This window comes from Lepisosteus platostomus, chromosome 3 (genome assembly GCF_059453375.1).
Source record: "Lepisosteus platostomus isolate fLepPlt1 chromosome 3, fLepPlt1.hap1, whole genome shotgun sequence".
Lineage (NCBI taxonomy): Eukaryota > Metazoa > Chordata > Actinopteri > Semionotiformes > Lepisosteidae > Lepisosteus > Lepisosteus platostomus.
Window position 1 is genome coordinate 75,499,458 of NC_142613.1, and position 21,894 is coordinate 75,521,351.

Below are 21,894 nucleotides of genomic sequence, written 5' to 3' on the forward strand. Positions count from 1 at the left end.
CAAAAATACATTTCCACATCAACATTGTATGCAAAGAGCTTTTTGCAAAGATTCTTTATTTTTAAAAAAATAGTGATACAAAAAGAATTATTCGCTTTGCAGTTTTCATTACTGAACTATTTTTCCTGGCTTCCAAACAGGACAGGGATTAAACAGAACAGTGCTCCTCACTTCCAGCCCTCAACAGCACACTCCAGTAGGCCTCGACATGCTTACTAAATTGTCAGCTGCCTTATATTAGGGAGATGAGCACAGGATGAAATTGTAAATCCCTACGACCCGAAAAGGACCAGAACTGTTTAAGATGCCTTGAGAAGCATGTTCTCTATAAGTGGTTCCCGAGTGACTAGTCAGTTGTTTAACTATCAAGACAGCTGTGTGGAATCATCCAGTACCAGATGCAATAGTGAAGTGTGTGCTATTGAGGGCCCCAATACAGAACAAAGCCTGCCTTCTGTTATACTGGCACATGTCTGCTGACATAAATAGCTTCTCCATCAGTTCCACAGACCAGGTGCTGCCCCAGCACGTCCAGACTGTTCACAGACATTGTCTCGCCAGGAAGCATGTTTGTCGTCTCCAGACGGCCCTTGGAAGAGTCACTGCTCAGCCAGGAGCTAATCAAGGACTGGTTGATGCTGTGAGGGGCAACTGTGCTGCGTGACGTGATGGTAGTGTTCCTCCCACCTTTTCGGAAAACAAAAATGAATCCTTTATTATTGAAATTAATATTCCATCGTCTGGTTTTTGCTCTACCTTACCTTCCCTAACATTCTAACTGCAGTGTTAACAGTGGAAATGTGTTAATCTACATTTCTTTTGTTCAGTTAAATAAATAAATACCAAGGCTGTTTGGAATTGAAATCTCACTTGGAACAAAAGCCAGGAGAGACAAGGATCCACCCCACGCAGAGTTAGAAACCACCTGTTCAGGAAAAGGTCCTGCAGTGCATTATATTCTGAAACTGAAGATATTTCACTTTAAAATCATTTAACCCCCGTGACTCCTTATTCCTAGTATGTTATTTAAGCTCCAAAGCTATTAAGTTCTTAATTCTGAAAACTAAACAAAGAACTTAAAGTGAATCACGTCTTTTAGTTTGTCTTCTGCACTGGTTGTGTACGTGACTTTACTAGAAGAGGTTGTTTGTATAAGAATACTGCACGTCAGCTTTGTCATCTTTATCTTCTCTTATCTCGATATCGAAATGCACTGGTCGCTTTGCCTGTCCTTCACATTCCAGAGAACCCAAGGTGAAAATAAATGTCAAGAATGGGCTGCAAAGAATAGTATATAATCCGATATTAACTTCCTGCTTCAGGAATCAATGCCTTGTGACTTCTGTCATACATGTACAGATGTACAGGAAATGATACTTCTATGGCAGAATGATACATCTGCAATGCTGTACTGTCCCTTGTATGCTTCTAAGGCAATTTTTATTTAAAAAAAGTGGTGAATATTTTGTGCGTTTGTACCTCTTAATGATACTCCTTGTTCAGATTTATCCAGTAACTTTTATACTTGAGGCCTTTATAAACCATGTAGCGCACGCATTACTTTTAGACCCGAACATGACATGACAAGAGCTCCTCGCCATGAAGAAGGGGTTGAGTCTGAGCCTTCCGCTCTGTCCTAACAAAAACGAGGCTCTATTCGGTCAAAACCAGGTTACGGACGTGTGCGCCTCTCCCACTCCTTTTCAAACGGGGACTCTTACCTTGCAGGAAGGAGGGGGTGTCGATGCCTGTGGAGTTCTCCCAGTGCCACAGAGAGCCATCCTCAGAGCACGTGAACAGGTGGTCCGGGTTAGAGGGGTGAAAGTGGACCTCCCACACTGGGACGCAAAAGAGCAGCGTTAGTTTCTCCCTACCTTTAAGGCACTCACCGAATACAACAGCCATAATGTCTGCACAGAATGTCCGTCATCTAGTGGAAAGGTATTAAAAGTATCTGGCGGTTCGCTAAAAAACAGACGGCCTAATACAAAGTAAAGCCATTACTAACTTTCAGCAGAATGTGCTTCCATCAGCGCAAATGGCATGCTTCCCTGTCTGACATCCCAGATGCACAGCACGCCATCCTGACTCCCAGTGGCCACTATGTGCTGCTGGTTGGGGTGTCTGTCTACACAGTGTAGGGGCACTCTCTCTCCAGTTCTGTAAGGTGGAAAAACAGCTGAGATTAACAGAACGCAGTTATGCATTCCATTTTTTCCATAATGTGCATTCCAAGCCTGCCTATTATAGCTCAAATCTGAATATGTTCACAAAAATTAAATATGGGGTTAACAATATTTTGTAGATTTCTAAAAAATGGTGAGCTGCCATAAGCTCTCTTCAAAACTTTAATTGAGAGTATTTCTAACAACCAGTGAACTCACAAGGATAGAATCTGTGATGGTTCATTTCTCTGCTGCCTGAAGTCCCATAATTTCAACTGGCCAAAAGAATTGACCGTCAGGACCTCTGTTGTCTTTAAGAAAGTTACAGCGTGGATTGTGCTGCTATCGGCATTGTCTGTGAAAAGGAAGGAAAATACGCTGTTAATGTGGGTGAACCGAACAGTTTAAATAGCAGCTCCTTCTTCAACCACAAATACCAGTATACATGAATGCATGGCAGACTGAATAGCTTTGAATGTCTAAGCATGCACGTTTTTATAAATAAATCAAAAATGTATTAAACCTGTTTCCAAGACAACTGTGAGCTTTGAAATTGTACACACCTATGGTACGTATGACTCCTTTATGGTCCGCTCGGAAGAGAATTATCCGGCCATCCTCTCCAACCGAGACAATTTCTGGGCTGTTGCAAACCACACCTGTACAAGGGGCACTGCCGCAGGAGTAGGAGTGTGCCTGACTCCACTGCTGAGCCACAGAGAGGGTCTACAGGAAAACATTTTGGAAAAAAGGATTGACTTGTAATCCCTGATTTAAAAACAAAACAAAACATCACCATCATCCAAACATAACAGCTTCAGAGGAGGTTTGCCTGATTTTTGAGGTAGTTTGTCATTATGATTTAACTTGACTTTTATGGAATGTTTACTGCCAAAGTCCTGTTGTGGAAAGATCACACAAAAAGAGATAAACAGAGATAGTTCAGAGAGACTCTTTTCCTCCAGGAAACAACTGAAAGTCCTTTCAGTTGCTGTAATTCTATCTTGCTCCAAAGACTCACGCTTGTCTGAGGCCAACAGGCCATTTCTGTCCAGGTCTGTTATACAAGCAGCAGGTCAGGACCCATATTGGGAACATCTACATTTTATATTTTGAGAATCATTTCAGAGAGTCAAAGTGAAGAGATGGGAAGAGCGATGTAGTAGATTCGGGGAGTTAACATGAGATAAGGCGAGCTACTGTACCTCGGAGGAACTTAGTTATGATGAAAATATTGAATTAAAAATTTATATTTTGGAGTGCCAGTAACATGCACAAACATGCTTTTCTGAAGCAGAGAGTAAAAGATATAATTCAAAACCAAAGCTAAGTTAATTTCACCCCTCCAGGGTGATCTAAGATAAGCAACACAGAAGAACTCAGAGTCAGATTAACTTTAACATGATCCTATTCTAACATTCTGAAATAACGTCTTTACTACAATCAAACTCAATATTATGTTCTTTGGAATATGCACATTTCCAGAGAATCTCAAAGAAGAGAACAAAAGTAGTAAAACAGAAACACAGTCTGAAAGACAGCAAAACCAAAAAAAAAGAGTTTTGAACTGAAAGAACAAAACAGAATGAGGTCTAAACTCTGAAAGAAAGCATTAGAAAGACAGATCTACCTGGCTGTTGTGATGGTGTCGGAAGATGGTAACTGCTCCAGTTGATGAAGCTGTAACAATTCTCTCATGGTCCAGAAACTAAAAGAAACATCACAAGAAAATAAATGTGCCTTACAGGGCATGTAAAATGGTCATAAACACGAATAAAAAAAGAGTAAACCAAGCTAAGTCTATACCAAGGTTTAATTCACAACTAACATTTATAGGTCAGAGAATGAGAGAAAAGTATATTGCTTTGAAGGCTGACCTACATAATCCTCCAGTAACACATCGAAAGAAGAATAAAGGATAAAGCAACAGTAATAAAGGACTTATTACATTCACAGGAATAAAACATCATTCCTACAAAGCATTTCTGGAAGAATTGTGAAATGTGTCCGAGGTTGAGGAACAGTGACGCTGTTTGATATTGAGCGATCGCGGCATCACACAGTAATGTATGAACATTTTACGTTGTGCCTGATATTACTACTTCAAATGTACTCAAAGAAAGGTGGAATGTCACTTATGGCCTGTTAACTAGGAATTTTCTTCTGATGCTCAAGACCCATTGTACTGTACCCATTGCCTGGGGAGAGGCAAATTCTGTATCCACACAAAAATGTTTACTTTTAGACATGTTATACAATCAATACGACATAATCTAAAAGAGAGTACAACTTTAGAATTTTCAGCCAAACATAAGCAGGAATAAACACAAAGTGTCTGATATCATACATAATATGAATGATGTTTCATACTAGTTCCCACAAAATGTCTTTTGGCCCTAGTACTGCCCTTCCATGTTTTTTTCTGAAACCTCCTTCTGTGGAAAATTCTAAACTGTCTGCTAAGATACCACAGTTCCATTATTCACCTCACTTGAGAGAATATGAAAGAGGAAAATAGAGTTACTGCCCCTTTTTAGAAATTTTCAAAATGACCAATGATCAATCGTAGTAAAAAAACAATGTACAACATATTTCCAGATAGAAAAACGAATGAAGAACAAGTGTACCTGAAGGTCCATGACATCACCGCCATGTCGGTAGTCACACAGTAGCTGGGGATCTCCTTCAAACTCATCCTCCATGCTGGTGACGCTAAGCTCCCCCACAGACCATATGGAAACTTTATTGTCCTGGCACAATGATGCAAAAGTGGCATTCAAGAAGATATTCCTTTCTATCAGGTAATCCCGCATGTAAAAACACCCCTCGACCATGACAACTGCCTGCAGCTTACAGCTGGCAGCCCACTGGAGCTCAGCTGCGTGAGGCTGGCCAGTACCTGTGGGGAGACTCCTGCGAAAGCTAAGGCCGCTACTGGAAGAGGTATACGTGGAGCCAGCAGGGGGCGCTCAGCCTGCGGTCTGTGTAGTCCTGATACCCCAGTATAGTAACGGGGACACTATAGTGTAAAAAAAAATGACATCCTTCGGATGAGACATAAAACCGAGGTCCCGATTCTCCGTGGTTATTAAAACTTAAAAATCCCAGGGCTTTCCACGGTCTCCTAATAATCTCCATTACTTCATTACTTAGCTCTCCCCACTGAGAGCGGCTGTGTGGGGAGTGTACTCTGGCTACCTTCACATCATCCAGGTGGGGCTGCACACTGGTGGGGGTGGAGGGGATCCTACTTATTGTAAAGCGCTTTGAGTGGAGTGTCCAGAAAAGCGCTCTATACTGTAAGTGTGAGGAATTTTTAATAACTGCCGCTGTGACGGCTTCATTCACTTCTCTGTAAAGCTGAACAGTAGAGCCTATTGGCTTGTCCCGTACGGAGCCACGTTGCCTTACAATTACAAAATGTAGTACAGAACCAAATCAAGTCAGACATATTCAATGTTTTCAATGTAACGAGAGACAAAAAACTGAGAAAGGGTTGGAAGCAACGACAGTAGTGTGCTCAAATCTGCTGGGGATACAGGATCGACTTCCACCTAGTAAAACGTGAAATGTAACATAACACCGGCTTTATCGCTTGGTCTTAATCTGGCGTGTCTTGAGTAAAAGACTTATAATTTTTACGAAAACAAAACTGCTTTCGAAAGGACATCCATTCATTTCTTTCATGCTTATTACAGCTATAAATTACCTCGTTATCCCAAGACCCTGTAGCGAATATATCTGGCTTTTGGAGGGATGCAGAAGACACCGGTCTCCATCGTGTCTTACTGATCTTCTGAGACACAAATTTGGCATTTATGTACTCCATTAAAATGCTATTTTATTGTTGTAGCTCACATTAAAATATCATTTAAATTTGAACTGTTCTTGCGGCTCCCCGGATCCCGTCAGTTCCTCCTCTTCCGGCTCACAAGACGGTCACGTGAGTACGGATCCTCGGCGAAGACAAGTGTCGTTCACATGGTTAAATACGGTTGCAGAAACATGAAAACTATCTACAAAATCGTAGTTGAATGAGATTGAAAATATGCTCTATTATTATATTTCCTATATTGTGTTTCATGTCATCTGTTAATGGTATCTTTAATTGATCACATATACTATTTACACCAGTAATGGTATGTCTCTGTACATTTTCAACAAGCTTAACAGGTGGTCAATGGCAACTAAACTGAAGACTGTACTTATCGAGGAAGATTCCGTCTTCTATTTTTACACTATAGTGTCCCCATTAGTACCCACCAAGGTCAATACCAGTTGCAACGAATTTCAGTTGCAGAAAATAGCTCACGGCTCCATAATAAAATGTCCTCGCTTCCAACGAACCCAACTGAGTTGGTCCAACTCTTACTATAGACGCAATCTAGTATCGTACTAAAATGAACACTAGATCCCATGTTCATCAGGTTCATGCAGCTTATTACTGAAATGATATCGTTCATTTGACTTAATCTTAAGCGTTCTTAAGCGTTTGGTGGGAAACTTATTGTAGTATTCAAATGTTCAACAATATTCAAAATCATAAAGAAACTAGTCGGCATTCAGTTACAATCTCATTTGACTTCTGTTTTTAACCAGCCGGTACATACGGTACAGAGACGGCCTTGGTCTGTTTGTCAAACCTGGGACAATTTGTTGCAGATAAAAATTTTAATCAAAATTGCCCCATTCTCTTCAAGTGTCTCCCAAGGCTTTGCCCTAGCACTTATTTGTTTTAGTCTATTTATCCCCATCAGGCAGTCTTATTGGTGTCAGCTTTAATTTTTACACTGATGGAATTTAGCTTTACATCTTGTGTAATCCATAATGCAATGTTTCAATTATGTCAAACTGCGTGAGTGAACTTCCGGCTGAAATGTCCTCCATTTAAATAAGATAAAACCTGAGATGATGTGAATAAACCCCAGGGAAGATGAATCTCATTTAGTAAATTCTCTACAACTTGGAAACAGTAGCCTAAAAGTATGCCCTACTATGAGAAATCAGTGGTCTTTTTTTAAAACAATATCTTTATTGTTTTTTCCATATTTAATATGAAATGAGAAAATACGAACTATGTCCAAACAACAGAAAAGAAAAAGGAAGAATGTGATAAAACATCCAGACAGTTCCAATAACTCATACAATGGCAGTGATTCAAAACACAAGTCACCCAGGTGTTTGTTTTTTAACATAAATACATGTTATATACAGGGCTTAAATGTGATACCTTTCATAAAGCAGTTCCTCTAATGAAAGCCTTTACTCTCTAGATGTTACCCCGATTATTCTCTAGAAAATCTATGCCATACTTCTTCCAAAAACCCTGAACTACCAGACATTCCCACATGCAGTGAAAAAATGTACCTTTGTTATCTTTGCATTTAATTAGGATAGAACTGATGAAGTTCATGTAGTGTGATATACAGTCTTCGTATCCACTTACTGTATACTGTAAGAGTTTTAAGCTAGTATTCACAGTCTGAGTCTGAGCTTTCAAACAAGTTTCACTCCACTCTTCCGCAGACATGTCTTCTTGTATATCTGTCTTCCACGATTGAAGCCTACAGTCAAACGATTCTTTCGATTTTTCAACTAGCACCCCGTACACCAATGACACCTGTCTGGTGGTCTTTTTTATCCCAAATAAATGATGCACAAATAAAAGACGCCTGTAAAGTCTCTTACTTTCATCTCAGAAAATGTGCTTGAATTCGATCTTTTCTTGATCACACTGCTGCAGAAACCCTGATTCATGCCTTGGTCACACCTCGGCTGGATTACTGCAGTAGCCTTTACAGTGGTCTCCCGACCAGCTCCCTAAACAAGCTTCACGTGGTCCAAAACTCAGCTGCTCGACTTCTAACGTGTTCTCTGTGAACACATCTCCCCCAATTCTGAAACATCTTCACTGGATCCCCTCTACCCAAATGTATCCAATTCAGAATTTTACTTTAACTTTTAAAGCCAACACATCCAGCCCCACAGTACAGAGCACCTGAGCATCTCTCATTACCGCTGTGTATCAAGCAGGGTTTTACTCTCTGCTGAGGCCACCTTCTTACAGGAACAAGTGTCTGTTCAGTCTTTTACAGTTAAAATCTAGACCAGTCACCTATCAGGTTTAGTCAGGTTTTTAATTAGTGTTTGTCTTTCCTCCTTGTTCACGTTGTTGATATTTGCCTTTATTTCTGTTGTGTGTTATGTTCTACCCTGTAAAATACCCCGAACTCTCCTGCTGTACACAGGCACTGAAATACATCCTTGTAAACGAACCAGCTGCAGGTGGCTCTGTGGCCAAGGATCTGTGCCTGTGGCTGGAAGGTTGCTGGTTCAAATCCTGCAGCTGGCAGAGAAACCCTACTCTGTTGGGCCCCTGAGCAAGGCCCTTCACCCCAACTGCTCCTGTGCTCTGACTCCCAGCTTCTCTCCCTGTGTCTCATGGAGAGCAAGCTGGGGTATGTGAAACGACACATTCCTAATACAAGAAATTGTATATGGCTAATAAAGTGATCTTATCAATAGACCTACTTCTCATGGTTCAATCATAAAGGGAGTTTTTTTTTCTTTCTTTTCTCTTTTTCATACGCTTATCTCTCCCACATCTCTGGCTTCCTTTTTCCTACTCCTTTATTCCTGTTTTTTATATTAGTGTTGGAATTACACAGTGTGTTCAGGGACCCAGCCTGTCTTGCCATGACTATTGTTCACGCGTGTTTGTTATTGGGTTTGGCACTGTGTGACATTCTTTTTTTTTCGGAAAAAACAATAAAAACGTTGAATACTAAGGGGGGTGCCATCCCTACCTCACACACTGAAGAGTGCAGAGCCCGTTGTATGCAATGGTGAGTCTTGAAATACAGATTCTGTGGAGGGAAGTGAACTGAAATTAAGGGAAATGCATATAAGTAAACAGGAAGTGATTCTTCACTGTGATCAGTCTCATCTGGGCATCATTTCTCTCTGTTGTTTACAGTGGGAGGTCTCACACGGGAGGTTCTGAGAGTGGAGAAGGGATATGGAGGAACAAGGATATTCGTACACGGGGTAAAGTGTCTTATTTTCTGTAGGGTTTATTAAAGAAAACACTCTTATTAGGGTCTTTTCAGAGGTGATCGATGACGGCTCTTCAGTACACTGCCCCTGGCCGTGGGCCAGTAACAATAAGAGCGTCGATATAGCTGGCGTGTCGAAAGTCTTGGAGATGGTACAGGCAGTTCATCCCGGCTGACAGCAAGGCTGGGGCGGACCACACGTGGCAATGATACCGCTGGCTCTTACGGCGCTGGTACCCTGACCAAACGAGAGACGAGCAAAACGCGGTTTTAAAATGCCCAAGGCTCGCTCCATGGGCACCCCGCTGTTTCACGGCGCTGTACGTGTGCAGCCCCCTCGGGCAGAGCCACCACGGGGCAAAGAGTCGGAGGCAAAAACAAACAACAACAACAACAACAACAACAACAACAACAACAACAACAACACGCAGAGTTAACAAAACCTGGAGTGCGGGGCCCAAGAGACACCCCCTCATTTCTTCGATCGCAGTCGGGGAGGCTCCAGCAGGTTAACACCTTCGACAAGTCGGGGGTATTCTTCGGCAAAACCCTGGGGAGATCCTACTACCCCGGACGGCCATGATCCACGGATATCAATTAGGCAACACCTCAGGCAAAGTACAACAATTTGCACGTAAAGAAAACCAACAACTTTCCGACCCAGTGTTCCGCTTGGTACTGTACTGGATTGCTTAGTTTAGCAGCAGTATCTGTAGTCTTGTACTTTGGTATCCTCTAGAGGGCATCAGGTGTTCCGTCTGCATTTGAAAACATGATCATATTTACCTGTGAGGACTCATTTCAGCAGCGATCGACCTGGCGTATTTTTTAAGCATTGAGCTGAGTACCAACCACAGGATCATCCACGACTAGGACGCTGCTCCCAGATCGTTGCCAAACGTTTTTTTTCTAGTAAAATAGCGCAGACTACACTAGTCCACAGATTGAACAGTGATATTATTCTGTTATGTATTTAGATATTTTCAACACTTGCGGCCATAAGAAATGGTATATCAGACCATGCTGATTTTTTTTTAATGAAAAATCAATGTGTGGAATATCTTACCTAAAGGCACCTGCTGCTCCCACGGTTGTTTTAAAGTTCACATCAAATTGATCGTGTTGCGTACACACACACGTTTACTTCACAGTTTTCATTTCTCCAGCTGGGTTTTATTAATGTGGTCCGATTCGTGTTCCATTAAAAGTTCCTACTCCTTTATTCCTGTTTTTTATATTAGTGTTGGAATTACACAGTGTGTTCAGGGACCCAGCCTGTCTTGCCATGACTATTGTTCACGCGTGTTTGTTATTGGGTTTGGCACTGTGTGACATTCTTTTTTTTTCCGGAAAAAACAATAAAAACGTTGAATACTAAGGGGGGTGCCATCCCTACCTCACACACTGAAGAGTGCAGAGCCTGTTGTATGCAATGGTGAGTCTTGAAATACAGATTCTGTGGAGGGAAGTGAACTGAAATTAAGGGAAATGTATATAAGTTCCATTAAAAGTGAAGAGGGGCAGTAAGGGAAAAGCTTATGTTTTATCGTCCAGATAGAAACCGCAGTGGGGTTTGAAAGAACCAGTGTCTGTGGCTGTGACCCGGTGGACTTGGGATGTCTAGCTCTTGGGCTCACGCCGTAACGGCCTTGCCCTTATGGTTGTCTCACTCACATTTGCAACCAGGCATTTACAAACCGTGCTTTTAAATAGATGCCCCCCCCACTGCCCCGGTCATCCGCCGAGACCCCAAAAAAACCCCCCAAGCGGCATCACGTGTTCGTCGCGGGAGCGCGCACACACACACTCGCTCCGCCTGGTGGAGGAAAGAGGCACAGCCTGCGAGGCCGCCCGTCCGAGACGATTAATAATAAACAGCCGGAACCGCGTCCGGCCCGCACGCAGCTGCAAGCCAGCGCACCGCACCGCACGGCTGCTCAGGTCACCGCGGTGGCACTGACAGGGCAGCGGCCCACGGCGGCCGACTCCCCCGGCGGCGGGGACGCGCGTCGCTGGGGGGCAGAGCCATGTCGGGCGGCGCCGGTGACGTCACGCCGTCCGCGCTGGAAGTAGTCAGCGTCGTGGGCAAGGCCGTGTGCGCAGGCGCGGCACTGACAGCCGCTCTCTACCTGATCCGCAGAGTGTGTCTCACCATGGCCTGGAAGTCAGGAGGCGCCAGCCACGCTGAGCTCGTCAACAACCTCCGCAGTAAGTCCGCCGCGGAGCGGGCTGGCCCCGCCGGGGGGAGCCGGCCCTTCACAGCCGCCGCCGCCGCCGCCTCCTCCCGCTGCGGGTCCGGACGCACGTCGGACCGGACCGCGGTGTCGGTCTCGGTGGTACCCGGCTGGGGGGGCGGACTGGGGGTAACGCTGCCGGTGGTGTAGCGGTCCAGCCTGGATGGTGGCGGGGGGGAAAAACATCTCGGCGTGTCGGCAGCTCGGGGGAAAGGGGCGTGTCAGCCCCTCAAACGCCGGAGCCCAGCCGCGTCTGCAGCCGCCGCCGCCGCGTTGTTTTCTTTTAAAAGCAATAGCTCGGAGACCGTTTCTCCGGAGCGGGGCATGCCAGCATTCGTGACGCAACCTTAAAAAGGCACGTTTGGAGCTGACCGGGCATCTCGCAGCTGCAGGCATATCGGCGGCGGCAAAACGCGAGTGGTGCCTGCGTGGGGTTTTGGCAAAGTTAGTTTTCGCCCGTTTGCGCCGGCGTGCAAGAAGAGAGCTGTGCCGTCCGCGTTACCCACCTGCCGCGGGAAGGGGTTCGTTTGCTGTGCCAGTCTGCCCGGCTTGCACAGTGCGCACAAACCTCGGACAGGGGAGTCGCTTTGAATGATTGCCTGGCAGCCGGCTATCCCCCGTGTCCAGTGCAGGGAGCCACGTTCGCGCACCCTTGAGCGTTAAGAGAGCCGCATATCAGCGGTCACCGGGAGGGGGGTGGCCCTGTCGTGTCCCTGTCGTGTCGGTGTGGTTTGGCACGCGTGGCTCGTGTTGCTGCCGGGGTGTAGCAGGCGGCAGGTGCACCCCGGTATCATAGCGCAGCGCCCTGTTCACCTGCGGGCCGGCGCTTTCCTTGAGGCGCAAAGTCCGAAGCACACGCTGCGCAGACCGTACACACAACCTGACAGAGTCCGGGTAATGTGGACACTCTCAAATAGGAAAGAAAAAAAAACCCTGACCTCAAATGCATTTTCCAGCCAAACCCGAGTTATACTCGGCGATGATGATGCTCACAATAGTCGTGTTTTAAGATTTAGAGGTTTGTTTTTTCCTGGGTTTCTAACCGACAACGTCGACGTCGGCCAGAAGGGTGGGTGATGCTGGAGGATGTTTCCAGATCTCGTTTGCGTGCCGTACAAAGGGATGTGAGGTGAAGTGCGCCCTGTACGGGCCGCAGGTGACAGCTGGCTGCATGTTTTTATTTCTGCGATGTCGGAACGAGAGAGAGACCGGAGCAAACCCACGCGTCAAGCAAGTGGTGCTCTCGCAGTCACCCACCCAGGAGGGATCCGATCTGTCAAACCCACACGTTTCAGGCTCGAGCTTTCCAAGGTGGGCACAGCTAAAAAATAAACATGGGGTTCTTCAGAAAAACAGAATACAGGAGAGACTAAGGGCATTCTGCAAAAGGTTCAAGTATAGTGTAGTAGCGCTATCCTGTAGTCTTTTAACCAACATATATTTATTGTATGACTCATTTCAGCACAGTGCTGAATTGGTTGTGATTGCTGTTTTGATGTAGCTTCCAAAATAGTGCTTTGTCTTGCATGTGAGCTTCCCTGCGTAGTCCCTCTGCTTTGCAGGAGCTGGGTGTACAGTGAGTGTTGGAAGAATATGCACTGTCACTGTGGTCTGGCCCTCCACTGCAGCTATCAGGAGGGAGGGAGGGAGGAGTTTCTGGACATAGAAGGTCATCTCAGATCAGCAAGTTCTCTATATAAAGTCCAGATCATCGTGTAACTTACACTTCAAGTCTCTGTATCACCTTTGACTGTGGATGTTTAGTGGGCTATATTTATATATGTACTACAGCAGGGTCTTGCTGTGTTCAGATAGGAGCTTTTCCTTCAGGTGCAGCTGACTGTGGTGACAGAATATTCTGTAAAGAGTACTGTTACGCTAAGCTTAGGCGTTTTGTCACAGTGTCTGCGCTGTTTTTTCAGTCAAGCAAACGAACACCAAAGTTACTCAAGTGAATATCTCTTTGCATTAAGAAGAGAAAATGTCATTACTTTGTTTCGACGTGTTATACTGTACATGCAAAAAATGAGTTATTTGTAAAACAAATACAGTGCATATAATGCCAGAAAATATGAATATTTTATTCAAATGTTCAGTCTCTGTGGTTGAGGTAACCAGAGGGGATCTGGGGTGACACTTCTTGTGGTACAGCAGCTAAATGGAGGAAAACCACCCTCTTGTTCACAGCTTGGAAAAATCAAATACCCAGTTACCACATCTGGTGCTTGACCCTTGGGAATTTGAGTGATGAGCTTTTATTTTCCAGGGCGGCATAACTTTAATTTTTCATACATTAGGAAAATCATAAGGGGTTATGTTTTTTTTTACATTCTTAATTGATTGAAATGTATGCATTACTAACCCAAATTACTGAGTGCAAACTGTATTAATGGGCATTAAAATGCCTCAAATGCTATTTGTTTAATTCCCTGTGTTGTTTTATTACATCTCAGTATTGAGTATAGCTAGTTGGGGTGAAAGCCGAGTTACACCTTATCCATAAAATATGTGGTATCTTTGTGATGTGTCATTTGTAATCTGTAAATAATTGCAGCGTTTTCGATTTGAAGACTAACTTTTGTCTTAATTTCAAACAGGTAGAACAGTACAGTTTTGCTTTTGAAAGAACGTTTTTAAATGCAAGCTTTTGAGTTTTCTCATTTCAAGACCTTTTAACATTTAAGTGGTGTAGTCTAATTCCTAGGCTTTTTTTCTTTATACCTGTGCTTATTTTGTCATTTTGTTGCCCCTATGTATTTCATGACTATAAGTCTCCTGACTGATATTTTGTTTACATAATTGTAATATAGGCACCTCTTCTTTTTAAAATGTTGTATATAGAGGTTATTTAACCCCTAAAGAAACATATTTAGAGTTACCAATAAGAGGCCATGATATAATAATAATAATAATAATAATAACATCACTTTATTAACCCTTTACAATTTCTTGCATTAGGAGTTATCTTTTCGCATACCCCAGCTTGCTCTCCATGAGACACACAGACACACAGATAGTGAGAGAGCCGGGGGTCAGAGCGCAGGGTCTGCCATTGTACAGCGCCCCTGGAGCAGTTGGGTTAAGGGCCTTGCTCAGGGGCCCAACGGAGTAGGATTCCTCTGCCGGCCGTGGGATTTGAACTGCCATCCTCCCAGCCACAGGCGCAGATCCTGAGCCACAGAGCCACTGCTCCTATAATTAAGGGTGAATTCAGTGCTGTACTTTGCATTTAATGACAAAAATTGAAATTATTGACATTTATTAGTTTGTTTCCATTATTTTATTTTTTTTTAATAAATACAAACCCAGAAGACATTACCGGGCTCCATGGTTGGTGATGTAAGGCAGGAGGTGTCAGCAGTACAGTAAGTCATGGAGAGAGAGTAATCACCAGACCCACATGACAAGACATCGGGCAGGCAGGAGGTTTGAAAAGGGATGGGAGACGTGCGATTGCAGGAAATATCTGTTTCTCTTTTTCTCTCTACAGAAAATGGGATCATTAAATCAGATAAAGTGTTTGAAGTCATGCTGGCTACTGACCGGGCACACTTTGCGAAATGTAATCCTTACATGGATTCCCCCCAGTCAATAGGTAAATACATCTGAAACGTCGATCAATACAGTGGCAGTGTTTTGCTCTCACCTGAAGAAGGCTCCACAGCCGAAAACGTTGTGTTTCCTTTCTTCTCTTTCCAGCATGGAATAAACCTGTTACTTGTTCCTTTGCAGCCTTCGCCTGCTGACGCAGCTCCCCACCTGAACTACTTTGTTTTAATAAAGTTCTATATCACAGCCTGTTTTTTTCTAACTAATTTCTTTTCAGAAGTACTAGCAGTCTTAGTGGTAGCAGGAGTTTTCTGGGAGTGGCTGACAGTAGTTTTGACACACAGAAAGCAAGCCTTCTCATAGCAAGTCAATGCATTTTTGTAATATAAATTTAAACATGAGCTATTCCTTGACTTTTAAAGGCTTGTTTTTGACTACTGATTGACCGTCATGTATTTGGCAAGCCTGCTCAAAGCTCAGATAATCCCAACCGTTTCACTGTCAAAAGAAACAAGAGTTGAGGCTTTCTGCACAGTGCACACAGATGGGCATCTCTCGGTGACTTTCAGCTAATTTCAGTTCAGATGTTTTGATGACCCTCTATGGTAAAATTAATTCGGAGATTAAAAAAAAACATTGCAGTCATACAGAACGGAGACTGCTTACAAATCAGTTGAGATTAATTTAAGAGAACCAGAGCTGGCATAGATAATGAATTTGCTATGCATTTCCAAAAATCCAGTACAACCAGAAACAAGTTTAAGTAATTAAAATAACAATATTGATGTTATATGACTGTTTATCTGTCCTACCTGCTTAAAACAAGTCTATTGGCTAAAATAGTTGTCGAATGCTGCATTTGTATATTTGTATAATTTGTTATAAGGCATAATTTGCCAAAATTTTTTTGCTTACAGGTTTCCAAGCAACTATCAGTGCTCCTCACATGGTAAGCTTTAATGATTGCTCTTAAAAGGCTGCAGATTGTTTTTAGTCTATCCACTGATGTGCTGCTCTGTATCAGAGGATTTTGGCACCTACTCACTTTTTAATTTTGAGCCGCAGTGGTTTATTTGTTTATTTAAAAAAAGATCTATGGATTAATTTTACAGCTGATAGCAAAGTAAATACTGTATCTTACCCAAATATAAATACGAAATATTCAAGTTTCAGAATTCACATTTTTTCTAAACGTTTGCATTGAAAAGTATTAAAAGTATTTTAAATGATTGTATTTTTTGTTTAGTTGTACTGAATCTGTGGGGCAGGTGTAGCTGTAGATTTCTAATGGGGAAAAAAAACATAATTTCAGCAATTTAATGCATAAAATGGTATTAGAAATGGCCTTTAAGACGGATATGACACACAGCTTGCTTTATCTATTGCAGCATGCATATGCTTTGGAACTTCTCCATGATCAGCTGTATGAAGGAGCAAAAGCTCTAGATGTTGGATCAGGAAGTGGGATCTTGTCAGTCTGCTTTGCGCGGATGGTGAGTCAGTGCGTAATAATGTTTTCAGGGGTGACGTTCTCTCACGCCCACATTTAAAAAATAGGGGCTCATACTGTAAGTGCATGATGCTTAGGAACATGCATACGGCGCAAACAAGATGTCTCTGCGAATAGTTTTTGTTGTTCAAACTGCCCCCTTCAAGCTGTTAACTTCACTTTCAATTGCTGGTACAACATTCTGGTGGTCATTTGCCCCTGTGGGTGTCTCCATTATGAGACATTTTGGGGGAAAAGGGCATTTTGTTGTCATTTGTTGTGCTGGATGTCAAAATCTACCTTAATGTGAAAGATGAAAAGCGAAAGTTTAGGCATGGCCTTTAGTGGTCACTGTTTAGTACAGTATTTTAGGTAGCGCTTGTGGTTATGTTTTAAGTTAGGGTTTTTGTATGCAAATGAAAAGTATTAGTCTTCTTTTACAACTATCTAACCTTCAGCTGTTCATTTCAGCGTAATTGCTGATTAAAGTGTAATGTTAAGGGGTTGGATGTGTTACTTTCTCTAAATGTATAGCAGGGGAATCTAGAACTTGCACTTACTTCTGCAGAAATTGCCTTGACACACCCACTGTGTGGATATCTATAAATGTATTTCTGTACACCCCCTTGTCCTCACTTTCCTGAAAAACAACTCAACATCTTTATGAGCTGCGTTTCTCTTCTTTTCCTTCTTTCTCCGTTTTGGTGGTCCACTCTTGGAGAAGAGTTTTTCCAAATCTTACATCTGTTGTTTTCTAACTAACCATTCAAGTCAGCTGTTATTCAGCTGGGCTGGCTGCTGCAAGCACTTGTAAGAGCACAGGAGTGCGAAAGTAAACGCGTCCTCCACAGTGTGTGCCCGTGGCCCTCTCTCTTCACAATGCGAGCCTGCCGCACAGACGGCGTCATTTGTGGAGATGACTAATGTGGTCATCACTGGCTACGCTGCAAGTGTGACCACACACCCGGGCGTAGCAATCGCTGTTGTACACAGCAAGCTGAGGCTGGCTTGAAACTACATGGATCTCAAATGCAGCCAGCCCTGGGGGAGCCTGCCAGTTTCCAGTCCTAGTCCGCTAAATAGCCAAATATGACCTAACAATCTCTGAAAAGTGGTGCCCAATGTGCACTCTTATGGCTTCATCATATTAGCCATATGGGAGATCGGTGATATTTGCTTGGGCACCTAGATGTAAGCTTTTATTATCGCCTTAATTAAACCTTTTCAATTTTGATTTAATGTTTATGAGAAATTTTATTTGAGACCTACTGCTTGTTTTAAACCAGCATAATAATCACATCACAGCATTTGTTATATCATCTACCATGTTCTCTTTGTATTTTACGTGATAGCCTCGAGCGGTTTCACGATGAGCCCTTAACCAGACATTTTTGTGTGCATCAGCAGCAGAGTTTTTTATAGTTCTGATCATCTTTGCGAGGCCCGTCAGGTGGTTGGGATTGGTTGGAGACTGATGAATACAGAATAACATTTGCCTCAATAATGATCACTCAATGTAGAATCAGAGAAAGATCATTTACATATTGGTGGGTGATTTTGCACTCTTAACACATTCAAATGAAGTCAGAGTGGGATTTGAAAGCATTGTGCACTGGAGTGTGGGAGAAAATGTTGGAAAGCGTAGTGCATGCAGAATGCATTTTGTACCTGGAATGAAATCTCAGCTGACAAGAACAATAATCGTTCTGTTTTACAGGTTGGCCCCAAAGGAAAAGTCATAGGAATTGATCATATTAAAGAACTTGTTGATGATTCAATAAACAATGTTAAGAAAGATGATCCCAGCTTAATAACATCAGGCAGAGTAAAATTGGTTGGTAAGTAAATGCACCATATATTGAATTGTATATGAAATTAACATAGATGTGTAATACTGAATCATCTTGTACAGGTTCGAATGAAAATGATGTAGAGATCGTATAATCTTTCATAGTACATTACCATTGAAACCCCACTGGAAGAGGGGTTAATTAATAAAAAACATTTTGCACAGCCAACTGAAAATTAAAGGTGATGGAGGGGCTTTGTTTTTGTGGAATGTGACTTCCATGGTTTCCCCCTGCGATCTTCAGGTGTGGCTATTTTCTTTATACGTGATGGAGCTTTTGCGTTGACTCATCGTTGCAGTTTTATCAGCTCCCAGCTGTTCTGTTTTTAGATGTAGTTCTTGCCATATGAATTCTGAGAAATCAGAATCAGACGCACACAAACTGCAAAACCCTAATTGCGCAAGCTCCGTTCCCTGTCGCAAGAGAGATAAGATCACTTTATTAGCCATCTACAGTTTCTTGTATTAGGAATTTGTCTTTTTGCATACCCCGGCTTGCTCTCCATGAGACACACAGACAGGGAGAGAAGCTTGGGGTCAGAGCACGGGGTCAGACATTGTACAGCACCCCTGGAGCAGCTGGGGTGAAGGGCCTTGCTCAGGGGCCCAACGGAGTAGGATTCCTCTGCCGGCTGCGGGATTTGAACCGGAAACCTTCCAGCCACAGGCGCAGATCCTGAGCCACAGAGCCACTGCAATGCTCTTCTGGTGATCAGCTTTGTGTTAGACCACATCAGATGAACACCCTCATCAAGCTCCCGTCACAGGACTTGTGTTGCTCTGCCCTGTATTGCAGTTGGAGATGGCCGGCTGGGCTTTCCGGAGGAGGCACCCTACGACGCCATTCATGTAGGGGCGGCAGCACCGACTGTTCCTCAGGCAGTAAGTTCTTGGCCAGAAGTGCCCCCAAAATGAAGTTTTTTTTTTAATATAATTGATTAGTTTGCATTCTTTGCTTTCATGCATTCTTTCCAGAATGGGCTTCACAGTCCTTCCTCCCCCCCCCCCCCCCCCCCCAACCAGAGTCTGTCGTATGCTCACTGTAGCCCGTCCTCAGTCCCCTGCCTGTGGTTCATTTGTCCCTGCACGCGAGCGCTAGACTAAAAGTGGCGCCCCCAGGTTATTTTGGGAGTGCCATCCGAGCCGCATGCTGAGGGCGACCCGCCCGTCTGCTCTTTGTGCCTCAGCTCCTGGAGCAGCTGAAGCCGGGCGGCCGGCTCATCCTGCCCGTGGGCCCCGCGGGTGGAAACCAGATGCTGGAGCAGTACGACAAGCTGGAGGACGGCAGCACCAAAATGAAGCCTCTCATGGGAGTGATTTACGTGCCTTTAACAGACAAAGACAAGCAGTGGTCCAGGTGGAAGTGACTTTCTACTCACTCTTTCTTCTCCTGCAGAGAGTCGCCAAGGTGAAATGGTGTGGATTGGAGCAGATAATAGATCACAAGGGCTGCGTTTGCTGCTTGTTATCATTTTTTGCTACCCCATACCATGGCAAATGGCTGCACTTTTTGAATTGACCAAAACTAATGTACCAGTCGTTTTTCAGACTGTTTGGGAATGTGTTGATTGACCTCCTTAACATGGCCGGTGGATTGCGTTTGGGTTTTTTTTCTGTTGTATTGTTGGTGTTATTTTCTTTAAAGATGAGACTACTGTTGCACCACGTTACGGCATGTTTTACAATTCTTGCCATCTTTGCTGAGCCCTTGCAATATTTCGGATCGCCTGTCCCAGAAGGGATTTATGATTTATGAACTATGATATGATATGAGCTATGATGGAACTTTTCTTAGCTCTGACAGTCGCCTGTCGAAATAAAATGGAAAAAACACATGATTATCAAAGTATTCATAATCCCATTCCACCTTTAAAAACCCATCAGTATTACGCTATCTTGATTTGGCCTGGTTGAGACAGTTTTGAAACTAAAAATAAAACTAGAAGAACATTTGGGACAAAATAGAAACCAGTTTTCATTCCACAGGCCTTGTATTATCACTCATCAGCCTGTGTGCCTGAGCTTCATCTCCAAAGGATTTGAACTCCGCGCTTGCGTGGGGTGGCGTGGAAATCCATTTGTCCTACAGTTACCTGTTGAATTAACCATTTCAGTGCTAAACTGAGCATTCTCACGCAGGTAAGGAACGGGACTGAATGGTCTTTGTAAGAACATGCGTGCGAAAACGAGGCAAATGGATTTTCAATAACCCCAAAATGACTGGGCTGCTCTAGACTGAAATATTTCCGTTCCTGTTGACATACACCTTTAAATATCATCCAGTGCTTTTTTCTAAATGAGAGAGTTTAAATTTTCACGGCTTTATGCCAGTGGCACTGCTCATAGACGGCATTGTGAATGTCAGTTCTTTTGTTGCGGGCTGTGGCTGGAGAGGTGCTGAGCCTGTTTGCACTGTGATGGCAGTGAGGGGGCCGACGCTGGAGTTTTAAAGCTTTGTCTTTGTGTTTCTTTCAGGGATGAACTGTGAAGCAGCCTCAGCATATCCATGTCCTGCACTATAGTGTTAACCTGAGTGGACTTTTCCCTTTTCAAGCAGCTGGTGGATTTCAAGAAAAACAAAACAAAAAAAGGAACGCGTTGAAGCTTGTTTTTGGGACTTTTTTTTTTCCCCCCAAGTGTTAAAAAAAATGGTGTGGAACAACCACTAGTTGTTCTCAAAGATAGACTGGTAGCAGTTTAACACAAAAGAAGTTTGCATTTGGGAGCTTTTTCTTTTATTGTTTTCATTGGAGGCAGATGCAGGGTACAGACTTTGTCAGTTTGTGGATAAAATAAGTAACAATGATTAAAATTTAGTTCTCATCCAATTAGTTCCATTCTAGTTAAGTTGGAGAAAACCATATTTCCTTATTTTTGGACTGTTTTTGTGCAGTGTGTAAAGCCTATATTATAACTCGCTGATGTGCACCTTACAACACTATGCGCATTTCCAAGATTTCTAGATGCAGACATCTCTGTTGCTCAGCGCTAATATTGACATTTTTCAGCATTTTTCCAGCTTACAATATTTAAACAGCGGAATGCAGCAAGTACAGCTTTCTGTCATTTAATCTGTATGGCACAAACACACAGCACAAAGTCTCACAGTACATAAATGGTGTTATAGTTACCGTTTCTGTCAACCCTCCTGTACAGACTGACAGCTGAAAAATCTTGTTTATACACTGCATTACGGGTTTCTCACAGCTCTTTGCTTTTCTCTTCCTTTTGCTGTATTGAATTGGCTGCAGACTATAATTTACATGACTAGTAACATGCTGTGTACAAGTAACAGGTAATATAATTCAGTGCTGCTTTGCCAAATAAATCTGAACTCAAAGCAAATGTCTACTGTTTTTACATCTATGGCTAAAGAAGCTGGTTGCAATTTTAATGTGTTGCTTATGAAAACAAGTAACAATCAGCACTTTACCAAGACTTTATTTATTTTGTCTTGTCTGTGTGCAGTGCTACCACGTGTCATCCGTGGAAGTGGGCCGTTTCATTTCTGGAAATAAAGGTGAACTGAGAAACCTTCTCCTATATTACAGGA

At 43.2% G+C, this 21,894-nt stretch overlaps 2 protein-coding genes and 1 long non-coding RNA gene across 6 annotated transcripts; 1 reads left to right on the top strand and 2 right to left on the bottom strand.

Annotated features, from left to right (window-relative positions):
• Positions 1 to 24: 24 nt before the first annotated feature.
• Positions 25 to 11,485, bottom strand: nup43 (nucleoporin 43). Of its 2 annotated transcripts, none has more exons than XM_088626847.1 (8): positions 11,373 to 11,485; positions 4,793 to 4,915; positions 3,796 to 3,873; positions 2,729 to 2,891; positions 2,385 to 2,520; positions 2,009 to 2,160; positions 1,722 to 1,838; positions 25 to 687 (listed from the first exon to the last, which is right to left on the bottom strand). In XM_088626847.1, the coding sequence occupies exons 1-8, from the start codon at positions 11,373 to 11,375 to the stop codon at positions 458 to 460; spliced, it is 1,002 nt and encodes a 333-aa protein (XP_088482973.1). In that variant the 5' UTR covers positions 11,376 to 11,485; the 3' UTR covers positions 25 to 457. The 2 variants fall into 2 exon arrangements, with proteins under 2 accessions (XP_088482973.1, XP_088482972.1); XM_088626846.1 differs by lacking the exon at positions 11,373 to 11,485 and adding an exon at positions 5,875 to 6,111.
• Positions 9,214 to 10,610, bottom strand: LOC148675483 (uncharacterized). The gene is made up of 2 exons (XR_015935538.1): positions 10,287 to 10,610; positions 9,214 to 9,458 (listed from the first exon to the last, which is right to left on the bottom strand). It is a non-coding gene; the product is annotated as an uncharacterized LOC148675483 (long non-coding RNA).
• pcmt1 (protein-L-isoaspartate (D-aspartate) O-methyltransferase) lies at positions 11,045 to 21,686 on the top strand. 3 transcript variants are annotated; one of them, XM_088626850.1, is made up of 8 exons: positions 11,045 to 11,428; positions 14,945 to 15,049; positions 15,921 to 15,952; positions 16,392 to 16,496; positions 18,210 to 18,330; positions 19,138 to 19,223; positions 19,529 to 19,757; positions 20,817 to 21,686. In XM_088626850.1, exons 1-7 carry the CDS (start codon positions 11,248 to 11,250, stop codon positions 19,706 to 19,708), a joined length of 810 nt encoding a protein of 269 aa, XP_088482976.1. In that variant the 5' UTR covers positions 11,045 to 11,247; the 3' UTR covers positions 19,709 to 19,757; positions 20,817 to 21,686. The 3 variants fall into 3 exon arrangements, with proteins under 3 accessions (XP_088482976.1, XP_088482975.1, XP_088482974.1); XM_088626849.1 differs by having other exon boundaries at positions 11,046 to 11,428; positions 19,529 to 19,749; XM_088626848.1 differs by having other exon boundaries at positions 11,047 to 11,428; positions 19,529 to 19,698.
• The last annotated feature ends 208 nt before the right edge of the window (positions 21,687 to 21,894 follow it).

Bases quoted from the DNA above. Each gene is read 5' to 3' on its own strand.
- nup43 (XM_088626846.1), bottom strand. From the start codon at position 5,994: ATGGAGTACATAAATGCCAAATTTGTGTCTCAGAAGATCAGTAAGACA. The intron at 3,874-4,792 runs GTACACTTGTTC...TGTTTCTTTTAG, and splicing joins GTGATGTCATGGACCTTCAG to TTTCTGGACCATGAGAGAAT. The intron at 2,892-3,795 runs GTAGATCTGTCT...GTTTTCCTGTAG, and splicing joins GACACCATCACAACAGCCAG to ACCCTCTCTGTGGCTCAGCA.
- pcmt1 (XM_088626848.1), top strand. From the start codon at position 11,248: ATGTCGGGCGGCGCCGGTGACGTCACGCCGTCCGCGCTGGAAGTAGTC. The intron at 15,953-16,391 runs GTAAGCTTTAAT...TATCTATTGCAG, and splicing joins CTATCAGTGCTCCTCACATG to CATGCATATGCTTTGGAACT. The intron at 16,497-18,209 runs GTGAGTCAGTGC...TCTGTTTTACAG, and splicing joins CAGTCTGCTTTGCGCGGATG to GTTGGCCCCAAAGGAAAAGT.